Source organism: Vipera ursinii (assembly GCF_947247035.1).
Source record: "Vipera ursinii genome assembly, chromosome: 3".
Classification (NCBI taxonomy): Eukaryota; Metazoa; Chordata; class Lepidosauria; order Squamata; family Viperidae; genus Vipera; species Vipera ursinii.
The window spans coordinates 92,999,476-93,019,399 of record NC_139516.1 but is presented as its reverse complement, the minus strand read 5'-3'; the positions used below and the strand labels follow the sequence as shown (position 1 = coordinate 93,019,399).

The window sequence follows — 19,924 nt, the reverse complement described above, 5'->3', positions numbered from 1 at the left end:
AATTACACCCCTTATAATTAATCAAATTTATTTTTTCTCATTGCATTGCAATTCCTGGTTTGGGTTTCCTTATCAAATTCTGTCAATTTTCTAGGAATCACCTTTGTTTCAATGACATGGTTTCTAAGACCCATGGTGGTGCAGTATTGCAGGCTAATAAGAATGCAGTTTTGCAGGCTAATTCTGCTGACTGCCAGCAGTTCGATTCTCACCAGCTGAAGGTTGACTCAACCTTCCATCTTTCCAAGGACGCTAAAATGAGTCAATAAGCTGACTCTGTAAAATGGGGCAATAAGCTGACTCTGTAAACCACTTAGAGAGAGCTGTAAAGCACTATGAAGCGGTATATGTCTTAGTGCTATTTTATTGCTATTCTCTTGAAGGATATTTTTGACACAAGTGTTACAAAGTGAATATTAAGAGATAAGAGTTATAACCAATTGGATATTTCAGTGGTTACAGTTTACTATAATTGAGGGAGTCCCTGCGAGTTTTACTCCACTAGTCATAGCCAGTTTTAGGGGGTGATGCTCATCTCTGTTTCATTAAGCCTCTCTGAAGATGTTACCATGTTCATGTGGCTAGCATGTCATCATGCCACAGCACAAAGCATATGGTGAAACATGAAATGCTGTTACCTTCCCACCAAAGTGGTACCTATTTATTGACTTACATTTGCACATTTTGAATTGTTAAGTTGGCAGGAGCTAAGGCAAGTGACAGGAGCTCACTCCATCATGCAGTGGTAGGATTCAAAGTTTAGACCTTTTCTAGCATCTTTTAAGCCACTGAGCCACTGTGCCTCTTACTATAATTTATATGCAACCAATTGTTCTTTGAAGCTATAAAATTATCTATTTTATGTGTCATTTCCTGCTTAGAGAAGAATCTGTTTGCTACTGTGGCTCTTATGAATCAACAGGATATGCCAGTGGTGGCGAACCTATGGCATGGGTGCCAGCAGCGGCACTCAGAGACCTCTCTGTGGGCACGCGCACCATTGCCCAGGCCCCGCCCCCCCCTGTGGCCCCCTCCTCACCAGCAGCCCCCCCATAGGAGAGTTGCCCCTGGGCGTGGCCCACACAAAGCAGCGCAGTGCAGCCAAGGACATGTCATCCAGGCAGCAGGGACAAGACTCCACTCTCACGCCCCATCGCACCCAGATAATGCTACAGGGTGCGGGTGGAGGGTGTGGCTGTCATGGTGCTGCAGGGCCACCTGGCTGATCTGTGGTGGGCCATGGAGGTGGTAGGTCAGGGCATGCAACCTTTTCACCCATTGTACCACTTTTAGGATATGGCAACATCCGAGTACCACCAGTCACCTAGCAAGGTGTCAAAAACTTGATGACCAAAAAACAAAAAAGGAAAAAAGTGATGAAGTACTGATAGTCCTCAACTTACAACAGTTCACTTAGTGACTGTTTGAAGTTACAATGGAACTGAATAAAGTGCCCCCCCAAGCCACAGCCGAGCAAGACAGCTTCCTGCCCGCCCGTTGGCGCTCTCTCTCCTGTCCAAGGTTTTCATTGTTGTGAGCATTTCTGTTAAAGATTGGCAGTGGGGGTGGGGTGGGGTGGGGAGTTTGGTTTTTATTCCCCCCCCATCTGCTAGGTGGTTGCCGCAGCTTCTGGTCACTTCACATGACCCTGGGACACTGTGACCGTCATAAATATGAATCAGTTGCCAAGCATCTGAATGTAAATCACAAGACTCTGGGGATGCTGCAACATTCCAGCTGATCAGCGCTTCTTCTGGGTTCAGCAGAAGCGCCGGAATCAGCACCAAGCTCCAGCTGTAGCCTGCCACTGATCCTGGTGCTTCTGCTGAGCCCTGACAGCCCCAAAGAAGCACCAATCAGCTGGAAAGCAGGACTGATCCTGACGCTTCAGCTGAGCCCTGACAGCCCTGCAGCTCCAGCCGTCTCTCGCTCAGGCTTGTGCGGTGCTGCCACCGTTTCAGCTCATTCCCCTCCCCCACTACCACTTTTCTAGGATGGTTGCGTACCACCTGCCAGGTGCCAATGTACCACAGGTGGTACTCGTACCACTGGTTGAAAAGCCCTGTGGTAGGTGGCCCTGGGTGCAGGTGGGGTGGTGGGAGTGCATGGGGCAGGGTGGTTTTGGGACCCTCAGTGTCCAAAAGGTTTGCCATCACTGGGATATGCCCTCTTAAATTGGGTACTTGATAGAGGTATATGACACAGACTTATCGTCTCTTTTTTGCTTCTCCATTCAGGCAAACATAGGTGCATGTGTGCGTGTGGTGTGTGTGTGGCTAAATTTTTGCATGTCAGCCTAAAGCAGGCTTGCCTAATTTCTTTTAACTGTGAAGCTCAAGAAAATTTATTTTGAATTACCATGATTTTATTATAATTTATGCTACCTTGAATATACATGTATACTTGTTCTTGATCTGGCCATTGACCAAAGGAAAATGATAATGAATTGGAAGAATGCCTAGTCACCTGCAGTACAGGTAACAATAGGACGAAAGCAAACATTTGCAAAGGTTGCTAAGAAATTGCCCCCTATGACACTTTTTCTGTCTCAGCAATTCCTGGGTTACCTTGATTGCAGCAGAAAAAGCAGGAGAGTATCCAGATTAATTCTTCAAAGGAAGACCTCTAAGAAATAACCAATTTCTAGTTCTGACTGTACATAATACTTGATAAAGGCAGTAGGGTATTGCTTCCTTCCAAATTGTAGCTGAGAATATTTTATGAGCATTTCTACAAGGTAGTAGTCCTATTCAAAGCAGAGCATCCATCATAGTAATTTTGGGGCTAGGGATGTGTAATCACACAAAGAATATCAGATTCTAGAACCAGGATATTTCTGATGTGAGACAGCTGACTATGCTTTTTTCCAAGTTGTGAAATGCGGCACCTCCTGATTTTTGTAGATCACACTATTGTGATGTGTTATATTTGCACAGGAAAGAAAATCCACTTGGTTTTCTTTCTTTTTTTCTTTTTTCTTTTTTGGATCAGCAATCCTATTTATAAATGAGTAATACGAATGTTCTTTATTAAATGCTAGTAGATTGCTTACCTCTTATACCATGTTACATTTTGCCTAAATTGGGACATTGATGATTATTTATAGTGAAGGGGATTCATTGTTTTGCCTACCCAAAAAGAAGAAAAGACACAAGGAAAGCCACTCTTTTACACAAAACCCTGAAGACATGTCAAATGATGAACGAAAGTAATCAGTTTATGTGCTGTAAATCAGACTAGGTGTATTCTGCATACGTTGTATGTGTATGGTTATGTATCTTCAGTCATCTCTGCCTGGATGATTGAGAACCTTCACTGACATTGTGTACAGTTATGGTGCTTAATGACAAGAAACATAGATTGTATTTGATCATTTGTAGAAAGGACATGCACTTATTTATTTATTTATTTAATTAGTTTTCTATACCGCCCTATTCCCGAAGGACTCAGGGCGGTTTACAGGGCAGCATATAAAAGACAATATAAAAAGATAATCTAAAATTAAAATGAATTACATTAATTAAAGCCCAACAATTAAAACAATATTAAAAAGCTAAAACCCCTTCAGTCCAGGCCTGATAGATCGAAAAGCCAGGTTTTCAGGTCCCGGCGAAATGAACGCAGATCGGGGGTGGTCCGGAGTTCCACAGGTAAATCATTCCAAAGGGCAGGCGTGCCCACAGAAAATGCCCTCTCTCTGGGGATCGCCCGCCAGCACTCCCTAATCGGCGGCACCCTAAGGAGGCCCTCTCTATGGGAGCGCACAGGACGATGGGAAGTTGATGCTGGCAGCAGGTGCTCCCTAAGATAATCCGGACCCATGCCATGTAGGGCTTTATAGGTCATCACCAGCACCTTGAATCTCACCCGGATGGCAACTGGAAGCCAATGCAGCTCATGGAGAAGAGGTGTTACATGGGAGTATCGGGAGACTCCCATCACAACTCACACAGCTGCATTCTGCACCAGCTGAAGCCTCCGAGTGGTCCCCAAGGGCAGCCCCATGTAGAGAGCGTTGCAGTAGTCTAACTGGAGGTCACGAGCGCATGAGTGACTGTGCATAGGGCATCTTGCTCCAGATAGGGCCGCAACTGGCGCACCAGGCGAACCTGGGCAAAAGCCCCCCTGGTCACGGCTCCTATGTGGTCTTCTAAACTGAGCCATGAATCCAGGAGGACACCCAAGTTGCGGGCCCTATCAATGGGGGGTAACACCTCACCCCCCATAGTTAACGATGGACAAAACTGGTTCTCCCGAGATGCCGGTATGCACACCCACTCAGTCTTGGTGGGATTGAGTCGAAGTCTGTTCCTCCCCATCCAAACCCGGACCGCCTCCAGGCAACGGGACATCACGTCGAGGGCATCACTGGGTTGGCTTGGGGTGGAAAGAAAAAGCTGGGTATCATCATCGTCCTGATGATACCCCACCCCGAAACCACGAATGATCTCACCCAGTGGCTTCATATAGATGTTGAACAAGAGGGGAGAACTGACCCCTGAGGAACTCCACAAACGAGAGGCCTCGGAGTGGATCTCTGCCCTCCCGTCAACACTGACTGCGAATGGCCCAGGAGGTAGGAGGAGAACCACTGTAAAACAGTGCCCCCCACTCCCAACCCTCTGAGACGCCGCAGTAGGATACCATGGTCGATGGTATCAAAAGCCGCTGGGAGGTCTAATAGGACTAGGACAGAGGAACAACCCCTGTCCCGAGCCCGCCAGAGATTATTCACCAGTGCGACCAATGCCGTCTCCGTGCTGTACCCGGGCCTAAAGCCTGATTGGTACGGGTCCAGATAATCAGTTTCCTCCAGGAACAAAGGGAGCTGATGCCTCTCAAACTTCCCAAATGCTTCAAGGCAAGCATCTCAATTCCTCCCTTTTCCCTTTCTTTTCTTTCCTTTCTTTTCCTTCCCTTCCCTTCCCTTCTTTATATATTTAGATTAAATTATATTAGTGTTCAACAAATTAAAAAAGAGAGAACAGTCATAAAATGAACCTTCCCTCCTTTTGGATGTTTTTCCTGTCCTTTTTCAATCTGGATATCTGTCCCTGATTCTAGATTCTAACTACTGGTTGAGGCAGACCATTCAACTTTCTTTGACTAGAATAAAATGGCAGACAGTCTGGTTCTTGTCCTTTCACTGTTCTATTCCAACAGCACAGATTCAACTACGAGTTCTCCCTTTTTCATAATATTATTGCATCTGCTGGGATTTGTCTACTAATGGAAATAAATTTCAGACTCTATCATTCCATTCTAAAATTAATATTCTAAAATTAATAGTGCTATCTCTGTCAATGATTCTTACAAAATTAAGTAAGGTAGTATCGCAATTACTTGCGATTTTTAATGTGCTTTTGGTCCTAGAGAGAAGGATACATATGAACATAAAACAGCATTGCTGCATCTCGAGAAAGGAAACACAAAAACCAAAACATAACATGTATTTCAATAAAATTCATGTGCACTTATTTCAATAATGTAAGCATTTTAGGAAATCTGAATAGAAATCTTCTGAAGAAATGGAAGATTAGAAAAGTAACATCCAGATTTTTAACTTTCTGATATAGAGAAATTGCCTGTTTTAAAAAAAAGTTATATTTTACCAAACATGGAAATGCCAGAAGTAGAATGGTGAGTGCTAAAAAAAACTTGGAACAGAATCAAGGGCAGGAAATGTTGCTGAAAGTGTCATTTGTTTATAAGTAACTAAAATCTTAACAATTTTGATAATTATTTTTCAAAAAGACATTAGATGGAATCCCTTAGCAACTGTCCATGGAACTCATCCCATTACATTAGTTGTAATGTTATTAATTAGAAATATGAGAACAGCCCTAGGTGCTTTGCAGAATTTAACTCTTAAGAGAGATTAACTTAATGGAAATAATATTTTCTTTTCTCTCTTCCACTAAGTGGCCCTATAGATCAGGGGTCTTTGAACTTGGCAACTTTAAGACTTGTGGACTTCAATTCCCAGAATTCCTCAGACAGCTGAGGAATTTTGAGAGTTGAAGTCCACAAGTCTTAAAGTTGCTAAGTTTGAAGACCCCTGCTATAGATCATCCTGCACTATTCAGCTGCAGAGCTCTGAGAGGCACAAGTGACTGCAAAGGAAAGATAAAAGGACAAGAAATTCATCTTTTTGAATGTCCTTGATCATGAAAGCCTACATTTATTTGCCTGTAAGCTCCAGAGCTTACTTCCAGGAAAATACATATCATAAAGCAAGCTCAATTCATTTCTGATAAAGACTGGCCATTCACTTTGCTGAGATATGACCTCCAAGCAGGTCATTTCTTGTCATCCAAGCTGTTCTAGAAGCCCACTAGAATAGGCAACTATTATAGCTCATTGAATTAATCTTTGCAGTTCCTCTAGATCTCAATATGTAAGCAAGATTGAAGAACCCTTCTATCTATAAATGGCACTGTATCCAGTGGTGGGATTCAGCCAGTTTGCACAGGTTTGGCAGAACTGGTAGCTAAATTTTGCTGAGCTTGGAGAACTGGTTGAATGAACACTGCTTCCAGAAGTCTGTTCCTAGGCCTAGAATGGCCCGCTGGAAGTGCATGGAAGTTTGTTCTAGGCCTCGGAGGCCCAGGCCTGCATCCAATAAGAGAACCGGTTGTTCAGGTATTTGTATCCCTCCACTGACTGAATCATCACTGAGGAACTGATCTTCAGCAGCAGAAATTGTCTCTTTATGATTGATCCCACCCAGTCTACCATGCAGAACCTATGGAGAACCGCTCTTTACTTATGACATTAGTCAGACTTAGAGATGGAACTGCTTACCACTTCTTGTGAGTTGGAGTCTACCTTTAACCTATCCCATGAATAGGACGCTTACTTATTTCAGAGGTGTCACATACCTATCTTTGCTGTAACCAAGCAAATATGTTTTTGACACAATGAATAAGAGAGAGGATTATTTTGGCCAAGTGCCAACTCACAGACAGAACTTCTAATTCCAACATAACTTGGGACAATTACTGTACGTCTGATATGTAAAGGCATCCAATAAATGTGACTGTAGTTTCCCCATATGTACCACGCTAGAGACACATGGTTAATGTTAAGTCTAATAATATATAATATTTATTGTATACTTAGTTATTTTAAAACTCCACATATTGAGACAAACAGATTTCCTACAACAAGCCATATGACAAAATACGCTCCAAGCAGTAGAGAACATCAGAAGAAAAATAAAGAGACACCCACTTAAAAGCTGCTGGTGTCAAGCAATTCTTTTTTCTGCTTTTGCCCATATTTAAGTGATACAATCTTTGCTATAAAAAAGAAAAAAAAGGTGAGGGTAGAAATCTATGTTGCCAGAGAGTTGCCTATAAAAGCTGGCCATATTACAAATATTATGCTCAAGAATATGTTTCAGCTTTGAGATTATATTATATATCCAGCTGGAATGAAGAAAGCAATAATAATTAAAAAAACCTGTAGTAAAATTATGTGTAATAATTTGGCTGTTGGAAACAGAAAATCCAAATGGATTCTGTTTGGTCCTGGCTGGTGATAAAAATATAATTGGTAACAAGCTAATATAAAATGATAGTTCCCAATCTGCCATCTTCGTTAGGCTGTCTCATTTTGCAAGAACTGCTTCTTTTAAAACATTTCCATAGGGGATTTAAATTGTATATGTATAATTTGGATGGATATCAGGATTGATGTCATACACTTTGCCTAATAGATCACTAAGCACATTCTCCATGTTCTTGTGATAATTATTAGTAAGGCCTTGGATCTTTGCTGCAGTTTCTTCATCTATTTTTGTTGATAGATTATCATGAGAGCCCATTATCTGCAAAGACAAAACAAGATATAATATGTAAAGTAAGCAAAAACGTCTATACAAGTTTCAAGAGAACTCATGTTCTTCTCTGTGATTTGTATAATGCTCTTTTAACAACAGGAAGCTGTTATTCAAAAAGTCCTTTCTTAGGGATTATCTCTCTTGCCATCTTGCCTCTTGTGGGGATCTAGGATTATGGGCTAGAGAGGTTTGTATTGGGTGTGTTTGTGTGTATTTATCTCTCTGAAGCAGCCAAAGAAAATAAAAAAACAACAAAAAAATAGAAGATGGCAAAGTTCTTACAAGACTATCTACAAAGCTAGTGCACTTTGCTACCCCCATGCTAAATTAGGTAAAGGTAAAGGTAAAGGTTCCCCAGCACATGCGTGCTAGTCGTTTCCGACTCTAGGGGCCGGTGCTCATCTCCGTTTCAAAGCCAAAGAGCCAGCGCTTGTCTGAGGACGTCTCCGTGGTCATGTGGCCGGCATGACTAGATGCCAAAGGCGCATGGAACGCTGTTACCTTCCCACCGTAGTGGTCCCTATTTTTCTACTTGCATTTTTACATGCTTTCGAACTGCTAGGTTGGCAGAAGCTGGGACGAGTAACAGGCACTCACTTTGTTATGTGGCACTCGGGATTCGACCCGCCAAACTGCCGGACCTTCTGATCGACAAGCTCAGCGTCCTAACCCAGTTGCTAAATCGCCAAAGAACCAACAACAACACTCCTGTTCTGAACCAGCCCTCTTCTGGCCTTGTAGTAAGGCAAACCCCTATTCAGAAAGAAGAGACTGGAGAGCGTCCAAGGCTAAAAGGCATCTGCCAAGATTTAATTACGCAGTTAACAAAAACACTAGAGCTTGTCTTCTCAAGCGGAAAAGTTGCTTTCAGCAACCAGCCCCTCCCCAAACACTCCTTTTATAGAGAGCTCAGGGCGTGGTCTCCCTGTGCCTCCTCCCGAGGAGTCCCACAGCCTTTCTTTGTTTGTTCCTGCTCGACTGCCTCCTGCGTCGGGCGTCCTTGAACAGGGCCAGCTGTGGGTCATCTTCCTCCGCACTCTCGGGCTCACGCAGCTGAGAAGAGGTCCCCGGCTGAGGGCTCTGCAAAGTCTCCAAACCATCATCAGCCGGTTCGTTTCCCTCCTCCCCCTCATCTGAGTCATCCGATACATCGGAACCGGCTGTCGGACCCACAGGCTGGCCCTGAGTCACAACACTATCCCGCACCGCAGGGCCCTTCCCCCGGGTCTGCCGATCCGGATGCGGTCGGGATGGGAACTGTTCGTGAAAAGCAGTCACCAACGCAGGGGCATGAACGGCGGTCGCGTCTTCCCATGTGAAGTCCTCCGGCCCGTACCCTTTCCACTCGATCAGGTACTGGAAGCGACCTTTCAGCCAGCGGGAATCCCTGATGCTGGCGACCTCGTACTCGGGGGTGCTGTCGCCATCACGAGGTCCTGATGGGGGAGGTTCCGCTTGGCGAAGTGGACAAGCCGGTTGTTCGGGGACCAACAAGGACCGATGGAAGACGGGGTGCACGCGCAGGGAACGTGGCAGAGTTAAACGATAGGCGACCGGGTTGATGACGGCCTCGACTGGGAATGGTCCAAGGTAACGGTGGTCCAGCTTCCTCGCCGGCCGAGTGGATGGTAGGTTCCTGGTGGACAGCCAGACCCGATCCCCCACCGATAATGGAGGCGTATCCCTTCTCGACCGATCGGCGAACCTCTTGTAGTCGGCCTTGGCCTTCTCCAGCTGCCGTCGCACCAACCGATGGATCGCCTGTAATTCCGCCATGAATTCGTTCGCTGCCGGCTCCGGTGAGTCCACGGGAGAAAGGGGGAAAAACCTGGGGTGATAACCCACGTTGGCCAAGAACGGTGTCATCTGCGTGGAGGTGTGCTGCGAGTTGTTAAAGGCAAACTCGGCTATGGCCAAATAGTCCACCCAATTGTCCTGCTGCAGGTTAACATAGCAGCGCAGATACTGCTCTAAGATGCCGATGACCTTCTCGGTACCCCCGTCGGTCTGAGGATGATGCGCGGACGAGAGGCAAACCTTGATGTCCAACGCCCGCATCAACTCCTGCCAGAAGCGGGCTGTAAACTGGGCCCCCCTATCGGAGACGACCCTATCGGGAAGGCCGTGCAGCCGGAACACCTGTTGGATGAACATGCGACTAGTGGCGCGAGCTGACGGTAAGCCGTGACAGGGGATGAAGTGCGCCATCTTGGTCAACATGTCCACCACCACAAACACTGTCGTGAAGCCGGAGGATGGGGGTAGATCCGTCAGAAAGTCCATGGACACAGCCCCCCAGGGTCTCTTGGGCGTTGGCAAAGGCTGCAGTAAACCAGGCGGGGCCCCTGTCGCTGACTTGGCCTGCCTGCATGGGACGCAGGAGGTGACATAAGACTGGACATCGTGTCGGACTCGGGGCCACCAGAAGGTACGGGAGACCAGGTTCAGAGTCTTGAACAGGCCAAAATGCCCCGCAGCCGGGTTATCATGACATTGGCTGAGGACGAGTCCCCTGAGTGGCCCTCCTGGAACATAGAGCCGGTCACGATAATACAGGAGTCCATCCGTGACCGACCAAGGCGAATCTGGCCCCACCTCTTCCTTCTGCTGAGCCACCCACGCCTCCTGCTGCTGCGCCTCCCGGATCCGAGCCCGTATATCCACCGGCTCCCGCACCGCAGCAAAAGACTCGACGGGGATCACTGTCCTGGGCGGAAGCTTGTCTTCCACTCGGGTGTACTCGGGCTTCCTGGACAGAGCATCCGCTCTCTGGTTCTGCCCGCTTGGTATGTACCGCACCCGGAAGTCAAACCTCGCAAAGAAGAGGGACCACCGGATCTGGCGTTGGTTCAAATTCCGAGCGGTCTGCAGGCTTTCCAGATTCTTGTGGTCCATCCGGACCTCGATTTGATGCCGCGCCCCCTCCAGATGATGCCTCCAAGCCTCGAACGCCGCCTTGATGGCCAGCAGCTCCTTCTCCCAGATGGTATAGTTGCGCTCCGAGGGGTTCAATTTCCGAGAGTGATACGCGCAGGGGAAAAGGGTACCATTGGGCGTCGTTGCCTGGAGTAACACGGCCCCAATGGCAATGTCGGAGGTGTCCGCCTCCACGACAAACGGCCGTTGCAGGTCAGGATGCTTCAAAATGGGCTCCTTCATGAAGGCGTCCTTCAAAGCTTGGAACGCCTGTTGTTCGGGGGCGTTCCACTGGAACCGAGTCTTCTTCTGCAGGAGCCGGGTGAGGGGGGCTGTCAAGGCAGCAAAGCCAGGGATGAATGTTCGATAGTAGTTGGCAAATCCAAGAAGTCGCTGAACATCCTTCACGCGACGTGGGGGTTGCCAACTCTGCAACGACTCAACTTTACTCGGTTCCATGGCGATGCCCTCAGGAGAAATGCGGTGACCCAGAAAATCGATGGTCACCTGGTAGAACTGGCACTTCTCCAACTTGGCAAACAGCCGATGTTTCCGGAGGCGCTGCAGGACCTGACGGAGATGCTGATGATGCGCTTCACGCGACGGGGAGTAAATCAGGATGTCGTCCAGGTAAATTACGACAAACTGGTCCAACAGATCTCGAAAGATGTCGTTCATAAAATGCTGAAACACCGTGGGGGCGTTGGTCAGGCCAAACGGCATCACCGTGTACTCGAAATGTCCATAGCGAGTACCAAACGCCGTCTTCCACTCATCACCCGGCTGAACCCTGACGAGGTTGTAAGCTCCACGCAGGTCCAGTTTCGTGAAGATCTTAGCCTCCCGGAGTCGGTCCAAGAGCTCGGGGATGAGGGGCAGTGGGTAGCGGTTACGCACCGTGATGGCGTTGAGTTTCCGGTAGTCACAGCAGAGCCGTAACTCGCCCGACTTCTTTTTGACGAAGAGCACGGGCGCAGACACTGGCGAGGACGAGGGCCGGATGAAACCACGAGCCAAATTCTTTGTCAAGAAGTCCCGCAATGCAGCCAACTCGGGCTCCGACATGGAATACAAACGCCCCACTGGGAGAGGTGCATCAGGAACTAGATCAATGGAACAGTCATAGGGCCTGTGCGGGGGTAATTGGTCCGCCTCTGACTCACTGAACACATCAGCAAAGTCGGACAGTTCGGGAGGCAAAGAAACTCCTGGGGAGCCCTCCACCTGGCCGGCACAGATATGGCGGGTGTGGTCCACGCACTGCAAACTTGGGAAGGTGACCAAGTTCTGAGACCAATAGATCTGTGGATCATGCGCCCGGAGCCACGCCAGTCCCAGGACCACGGGGAAGTGCAGATCCGAAGTGATGTAGAACTGAATGGCCTCCACATGGGAACTGATAGCCATACTCACTGGTTGCGTGGCGGCCGTAATAGGCCCGGACAGGAGCACTCGACCATCAATAGTCTCCACTAGCATGGGCGGATCCACCGGACACTGAGGAACAGCCCATTTGGCCACGAAGGCCGAGTCCATAAAGTTAGTGGTAGCCCCAGAGTCAATTAAGGCATGGACCGGAATCCCCTCTGGCTTGCCAGGAAGGATCAGTCGTGCCTCCAAAATCAAATGCCGTGGAGGTTCACAGGCACCATCGGAATGGCGTCGCTCGGCGTGGTCGTGGTGGGTCGTCCAATCTATCACACCGACTAGATCGGGCTCGGGCCGTTTCCCGACAGCAAAGCAGGGGACTTTCTCGGGGCCGGCTTGGTCACTGATGCCCGCTGACGCTTCTTTGGACAAGAAGCAGCCAAATGTCCAGGGTCCCCACAGTAAAAACACAACCCCTCCGATCGTCGTCTGTCCATTTCTGTCACCGATAGACGGGACCTGGCGGCACCCAGCTCCATTGGCTCCTCCCTCTGGACTGGGGGCTCACGCACAACAGGGGCGGCAGGGGTCTGTGGGGTGGCACGGCGACTCTTTCGCTGCTGCAGCCGGGCATCGATCCGCAGACAAAGATGGATCAGCCCATTCAGATCTGAGGGAATGTCCACGCGGGCCAGCTCATCCAACATCTCCTCTGACAAGCCATCCTGAAAGGCATCCACGAGCGCAGCCTCATTCCAGGCAGAATCCTGGCTAAGCAGCCGGAAATCGCTGATATAGGCCTGTAGAGGGCGCTGACCCTGCCTCAAAGCTTTCAGGCGTCGGGTGGCAGTCTGCGCCTTAATCGGGTCCTCGTACATGAGGCGCATATGGTCACAAAACCCCCCAAAGTTATCCAACAAAGGGCTAGGCTGTGCCAACAGAGGCGTGCCCCAACGAGCTGCATCTCCCGACAGAAGGCTCAACACGAATCCCACCTTATCTCGGTCAGTGGGGAAATCAGCTGCTCTCACGCTGATAAAAAGCTGGCATTGTCCCAGGAAGGCAGGAAACAGTTCTGGTTTACCAGCAAATTTATCCAGCATAGCTATCTGACATTTCCTCCTGGGTGGGGGTGCAGCATGTACCTGAGCTTGCAGTTGAGCCACCTGAGCTGCCAGCAAAATGAGTTGCTGGGTGAGCTGGGCATTCTCGGCAAGAAGCTGCTCCATCGTAGTAATAAGGGGTGGGTGGCTGAAAGCAAACTGTTCTGAACCAGCCCTCTTCTGGCCTTGTAGTAAGGCAAACCCCTATTCAGAAAGAAGAGACTGGAGAGCGTCCAAGGCTAAAAGGCATCTGCCAAGATTTAATTACGCAGTTAACAAAAACACTAGAGCTTGTCTTCTCAAGCGGAAAAGTTGCTTTCAGCAACCAGCCCCTCCCCAAACACTCCTTTTATAGAGAGCTCAGGGCGTGGTCTCCCTGTGCCTCCTCCCGAGGAGTCCCACAGCCTTTCTTTGTTTGTTCCTGCTCGACTGCCTCCTGCGTCGGGCGTCCTTGAACAGGGCCAGCTGTGGGTCATCTTCCTCCGCACTCTCGGGCTCACGCAGCTGAGAAGAGGTCCCCGGCTGAGGGCTCTGCAAAGTCTCCAAACCATCATCAGCCGGTTCGTTTCCCTCCTCCCCCTCATCTGAGTCATCCGATACATCGGAACCGGCTGTCGGACCCACAGGCTGGCCCTGAGTCACAACAACTCCCACCAACACTGATTGGGCAAGCCATTAGTACAGGGGTCCCCAACCCCCAGGCCATGGACTGGCACCAAGCTGTGGCCCACCAGGAACTGGGCCATGCAAGTGAGTGAAACCCCTTCTGCGCATGCACAGGAGGCAGCTAGCATGTAAAACCACACCCTACCAGTCCCTGGAAAAGCCACTCTCCACAGAACCACTCCCTGGCACCCGAAAGATTGGAGGCCACTGCACTAATATATAAAAAGAGAGCAAACCCCACACTCTAATAACACTTATATTCTCTAGTTGGGTAATAAAACATCTGCAACAAAACCAAACTGTTCCAGCAGTTCCAAGAAGGCTCCACACCATTTGCACCTTTCAGGTGACCTTGAGACACAGATAAACCTCCAAGTAGCCTCAACAACTCTCTAAAAATGCAAATGGCCAGCTGTCTGCAAGGAATATAAATCCTTTCATTTCCCACCATCCAGTCAGAGTTGAATAAGCTTCTTGGATGAGAAGCAAAAAGTCTTCAAAGAAAAAGTCCAGCTGTCTCTTGAAAAAGCACCTTTGGGAGAAGGAGTATTAGATCCCAACTTCCAACTAGAGCATTTAGGCTGGGTTTTAGGTCTCTGAGAGGCAGTGTGGTATAGTGATTTAGATGCTGGGTAGGACAGGTATACTCAGAGTCAAGTCTATCGTCAGACACTCAGCTCAATTTACCTCACCAACTTGTTACTGTGAGCAAAAAATAAGAGGAAGTGTCAAGTATGCCACTTTGACTTCTGAAGGAGAGGTGGAACATTAATAAATCAAGATATATAAACAGTTTTTAAAAGCGATACACAAAGTAAGAGAAATGTCTCCGCAGGCCTCACATGGTTAATCTGGGTTGCAAAAGAATTTGATTTATCTTTTTTCCTGATATTTCATTGTGGGAATTGAGAAAAAGTAAATGCGATCAGTTTATTGAGTGAATATACTTACTGTGTGCAATATTATATTGTTACCCATTGTTATAACCATCATTGATGCAGAGATGGAAAAAGTATGAAATTGTATCCTGCAGCATTCCATACTAAGCATGAATTTGCCTGAACAGTATGCACAGGGTTGGGGTTTTGTGATAATTGTTTTTAATTAACTAAATATTTGACAGATTGTGGTGGAAACAACATTGACCTACCATTTAATTAAATAATATTTCCACATCAATTGAACAATTTAGCAAGGTGATGTTAAAAACAGATGCATACATTCCAAACTGTGACTCCTTTCTTCTAGTTTTGTGCTTCCTTTTCACACCAATTTAAATGTTTTAACCTTACAGAATTCTAAATACACTACTTGGGAATTGCTGCCAAATATGTGGGCAAAACCCTTTCATCATTCTTTACTTTTTCAGAGGAGACCTTCAAGAACGACTAATATGAATGACAACAGATATAAGATTAAATTTTCTATTCATTGATTTTTTTAGTGCATAAAAAGAGTGGCTTTTTATGAACTTAATCCTCAGCCAGGGATCACACTGATTTTTGAGAAATAGACAACCTAATTTTAAAAGCTCAGTCAGTTGCCTCAATCAGTTTAGGTGTCTGGCTAGCGTGGTCAGCTTCTCTCTGTAAGATGGGCCAGATCAGGAAACAGCCTCCACAAGAAGTTTATAAATATATGTTATTGAGATAGATTATAGCAGGGCTTTTCAACCTTTTCACCCATTGTACCACTTTTAGGATATGGCAACATCCGAGTACCACCTGTCACCTAGCAAGGTGTCAAAAAAACTTGATGACCAAAAAAAAAAAAAGGAAAAAAGTGATGAAGTACAGGTAGTCCTCAACTTACAACAGTTCACTTAGTGACTATTTGAAGTTACAATGGCACTGAAAAAAGTGCCCTCCAAGCCACAGCCAAGCAAGACAGCTTCCAGCCCGCCTGGTGGCACTCTTCCTCCTGTCCGAGGTTTTCATTGTTGTGAGCATTTCTGTGGGGGTTGGCAGCGGGGATGGGGTGGGGGGTGTTTGGTTTTTATTCCCCACCCATCTGCTGGGTGGTTGCGGCAGGTTTGGGTCACTTCACATGACCCTGGGACACTGTGACCGTCATAAATATGAATCAGTTGCCAAGCATCTGAATGTAAATCACAAGACCCTAGGGATGCTGCAACTTTCCAGCTGATTGGCGCTTCTTCTGGGCTCAGAAGCGCCAGGATCAGTGCCGAGCTCCAGCTGGAAAGCGGCACTGATCCTGGTGCTTCTGCTGAGCACTGACAGCCCTGAAGCCATCTCTTGCTCAGGCTTGTGCAGTGCTGCCACCGGTTCAACTCATTCCCCTGCACCACTACCACTTTTCTAGGATGGTCGCGTTCCACCTGCCAGATGCCAATGTACCACAGATGGTACCCATACCACTGGTTGAAAAGCCCTGGATTATAGTAACAGAATCTTGCAAATCTGCTAGTGTTTTATCTTCCCTCCTTCTTATCCCTTTGAATCAAGCAAGGAGCCAGGCTGAGGATAGGGATAATAATTTTAATATTATCCCCTTTCCTGGGGTTTAAGGAATGTTTTGGTAACAACAACAACAATCTATATTTTGTATTATTTACATCAAATGAACATATCAGGACTAGTAGTTAAGCTTTTTACTTGCTCAATAAAGGAATGTGTGCATTTCACACATTTCACATTTCATACAAAATCTGAATTGTGATGGAATGTAGGCCAGAGTTACAGGATGGGAGGGCTCTTTCCCGGTAAGAAGCTTGGAATCTTTGGTATGCCAAAAGAGGGTGAAGGTGAACTCTCCCTAGCAGTTGGCAGGGAATATCTAGTAGTTATGCAAATAAGCGATTTAGTTGGGCAAGATTCCTGTCTATAGGCAAACAACAATATTCTGAAGCAATTCAGCACATTGTTCTTGGCTCTTTGGGCCTGACAGATTACACAAAATGTATGAACAATTCCTAATATGTACTGCCCCTGCTTTCCCCAGTTTGTGGTTTCAGACACTTTATTTCCAGTTGGCATCAGCACTAGCCAGCGTAGCCCATGTAACTAGTCAGAAACATCTTGAGGACTTCAAACTTGAAAGGTTTCAATGATCTAACCTTCCCTTGATAGTCTTACTTTGGAATGCTTCCATCTGAAATCTTTTTCCCTCTGGAGCCTATAGTGGTCTATCTCTGCTATGGCTTCTTCCTTGGCCTGCTTCAGTCTCTTTCCTTTTCCTGAAAAAGAAACCATCCATTTTAATTGGATTATTTTGTACATTTATTTACTGCAGGAGGTCAGACAAAATTGCTAAGCACATTGGTTTGTGCTTAAATTGTAAGCCGCCCTGAGTCTTCGGAGAAGGGCGGGATATAAATGGGATTAAAATAAAAAAATAAATAAAAAAATGAAAACTCAGTCCCTTCCTTAGTTCAAGAACAGTCTGAATGCAATATAGTCAGGAATTATGCCATAAATTATTTTTGCATCTACTGGAGAGATTTGAAGAAATTTCTCAGTGTTTTGTTGATCACTGTTTAATACCGGTACTCTTTAAAAAAATAGATTCCCATAATTTCTTGGGAAGCTTTGAATTGAACTGATCTCAAGGGCTCAAGCGTCTTTGTCACTATCATCTTATACAGAATGACCCAATTTCCTTGTCACATTCAGTTATTTAAGAAAATGTATATGGCTGTCCAACTCACTCTCTGTAACTTTGGGCAGCTTACAAAGATAAAAACCCAATAGAAAAATAATAAAAAGCAACAACCCTCTACCATTGGGCAACAACAATCAAATAAACCACTTAATCCCATTGTGAAGTCTCCAGGCCCATGGACAAAATTAGGTCTACAGGGTCTTGAGAAAGGGTGTCAAAGTGGGGGCCAATTTGTGAGGATGATATTCCACAGGGAGGGAGCCATCACAGAGAAGGCCTTTCTTCTTAATCCCACTAGATGGACCTCCTTAGGAGAGGAGACTCATAGCATTCCCTGCTTCCTCCCTCTAGTGGGTCAAGTAGATGTGACTGGGAAAGGTGGTCCTTCAATTCGCTAAATGGTTTAAAGTATAGTTGACCTACACACACAGCACTAAACTATAAATAATGAAATACAAACCACAGAGTTAGATTGGTACAACATGATGTATCCAAATTGGACAAATTATTTTATTATCCTGAGCAATACTCTGCTTAGATACCCTATGCCAGTGATGGCGAACCTTTTAGAGACCGAAAGGTTTTATAAAACCCAGCTGAAGGCCTAGGACTAGGGTAACGGCGCACGTGCCCACAGAGAGGGCTCTGCGTGCTGCCTGTGGCACACATGCCATAGGTTCGCTACCACAGCCCTATGCTATACAAGAATTATTAGCCCTCCCAGGTAAACTAGACAGCAAACATGATTAGATGAACTAATTCTGTAAGGCTACATTAACCAAATTTTCCAGGTCTGAAAGTACAAACTTCCTGGTGCCACATTTAAACATCTGATTAAATAGGGCAGGTCCTGCCTAAGTTTCTCTCTCTGATAGTTAAGCTACTGGGGGCTCCTGCCTCTCTTGTCTGATTGTTTGTTAGACAGTTGCCTTCCCCTTGTTCCCCAAGGTCACACATACATTTCATTACAAGCCTATTCTTAATTCATTGCAAATAAAAAGTTAATGGATATATTAAAAGAATAAAAGTAAATAAAAGTAAATAAATGCTCATATGTATATAACATACAGGGTTCTACAAGGGAGGACAGAACACAGTCCTGACATCTCATCAGGTATAGAGTCTCCAGATTAGAATGCATATATCCATGTGTGTGTGTGTGTGTGTGTGTGTGTGTGTGTGTGTGTATGTAAACTTTTTGGCTTGCTAACAAAGAATAAAGGGAGACAGATATGATCATTTCAAACTTATTTGTTCTCATCAGAACAAATCTCAGAAGGGTATGGCTGACTGATGAGAACAAATAAGTTTGAAATGATCATATCTGTCTCCCTTTATTCTTTGTTAGCAAGCCAAAAAATTTACACAAATATGAGCTGCCACTGCTGTGACTACTGCCTGTAGATGGCCTTGGGTTAGGCTGAAACAGGAAATAAGATTTGTCCTGTGTTTGGGACTTAAGCAAGTGCATTCTAAATACTTAAAAAACATCTAGCACACACACACACACACACACACACACACACACACACACACACACACATGTACAGCCATGAAATTAATAAGCATGTGTGCATCTTGCACTTTGAATATACATCTCTCTCTCTTTCTCTCTTTTCAATCCAATCAAAAGGAATCTTACTTATTTGCCTAATTTATGCAAATAATGGACTTTTAAAAGAATGTATATATTTTAATGAATCTACTTTTTAATGGTTATGGGTAAATCTGAGACCAAGCACAACTGCTTTGTCTTCTTTCTCTGTTCTCTATGTGCTAACTATGGGGAGAACATTTAACATTCATTTTGTTATATATTTTTTTGTATTACTATGTATTGACTTTAGGATCCGAAATATTGTGTTTACGTACTTTCACATCAACAGTCAAATGGTTCCAGGTTTTCTTACTGAAAAACATTGATACCGTCACAGAGCATTGCTCATTGAAACCTGGACAACTTCTTATATGACCTGAACTTTAAATAAAATTTCTTTTTGTTTTTTGCAATAGTCAGAGAACAGATTGTAGATGCTGTTGTCAAGAAAAGGCATCATTCTGCAAGATTTGCCTAACTGATTTGCTGACAGGAACCTTTTAGTTCATAACAATTGAATTTTGTTAAACTCTGGCATAAATCCAAACCAATACAATGTTACATCTCAGATCCCTAAATTGCACAATTTATATTTATTGAGTTTCCACCTCCCCTTCGCTACTGTTTGCTAGTGGGAATATTAAAGCACATTTCAAGCACTAACACATTTTAGACATGAAGGTAAAGGTAACATCAAAGTCTAGTGACTCATTTCATACTAAAGGCATTATGACAACAGTGATGTCCAGCTGATTTTTTAAAGTATTAACGTAATGATTAATATCTTGGTCTTGCAAATTCCAGTTTAGT

At 45.7% G+C, this 19,924-nt stretch overlaps 1 protein-coding gene across 1 annotated transcript in view; it reads right to left on the bottom strand.

Moving 5' to 3' along the window:
• Positions 1-3,291: 3,291 nt before the first annotated feature.
• The window catches only part of ATP6V1G3 (ATPase H+ transporting V1 subunit G3), a 37,724-nt gene continuing 21,091 nt past the window's right edge, over positions 3,292-19,924 (bottom strand). Inside the window, exons 2-3 of the mRNA XM_083359785.1 lie at positions 16,992-17,092; positions 3,292-7,831 (exon numbers count right to left, since the gene is read on the bottom strand). Of these exons, the coding sequence (XP_083215911.1) occupies positions 7,658-7,831; positions 16,992-17,092 (275 nt within the window). The 3' untranslated portion in view covers positions 3,292-7,657. The remainder of the gene's footprint in view (positions 7,832-16,991; positions 17,093-19,924) is intronic.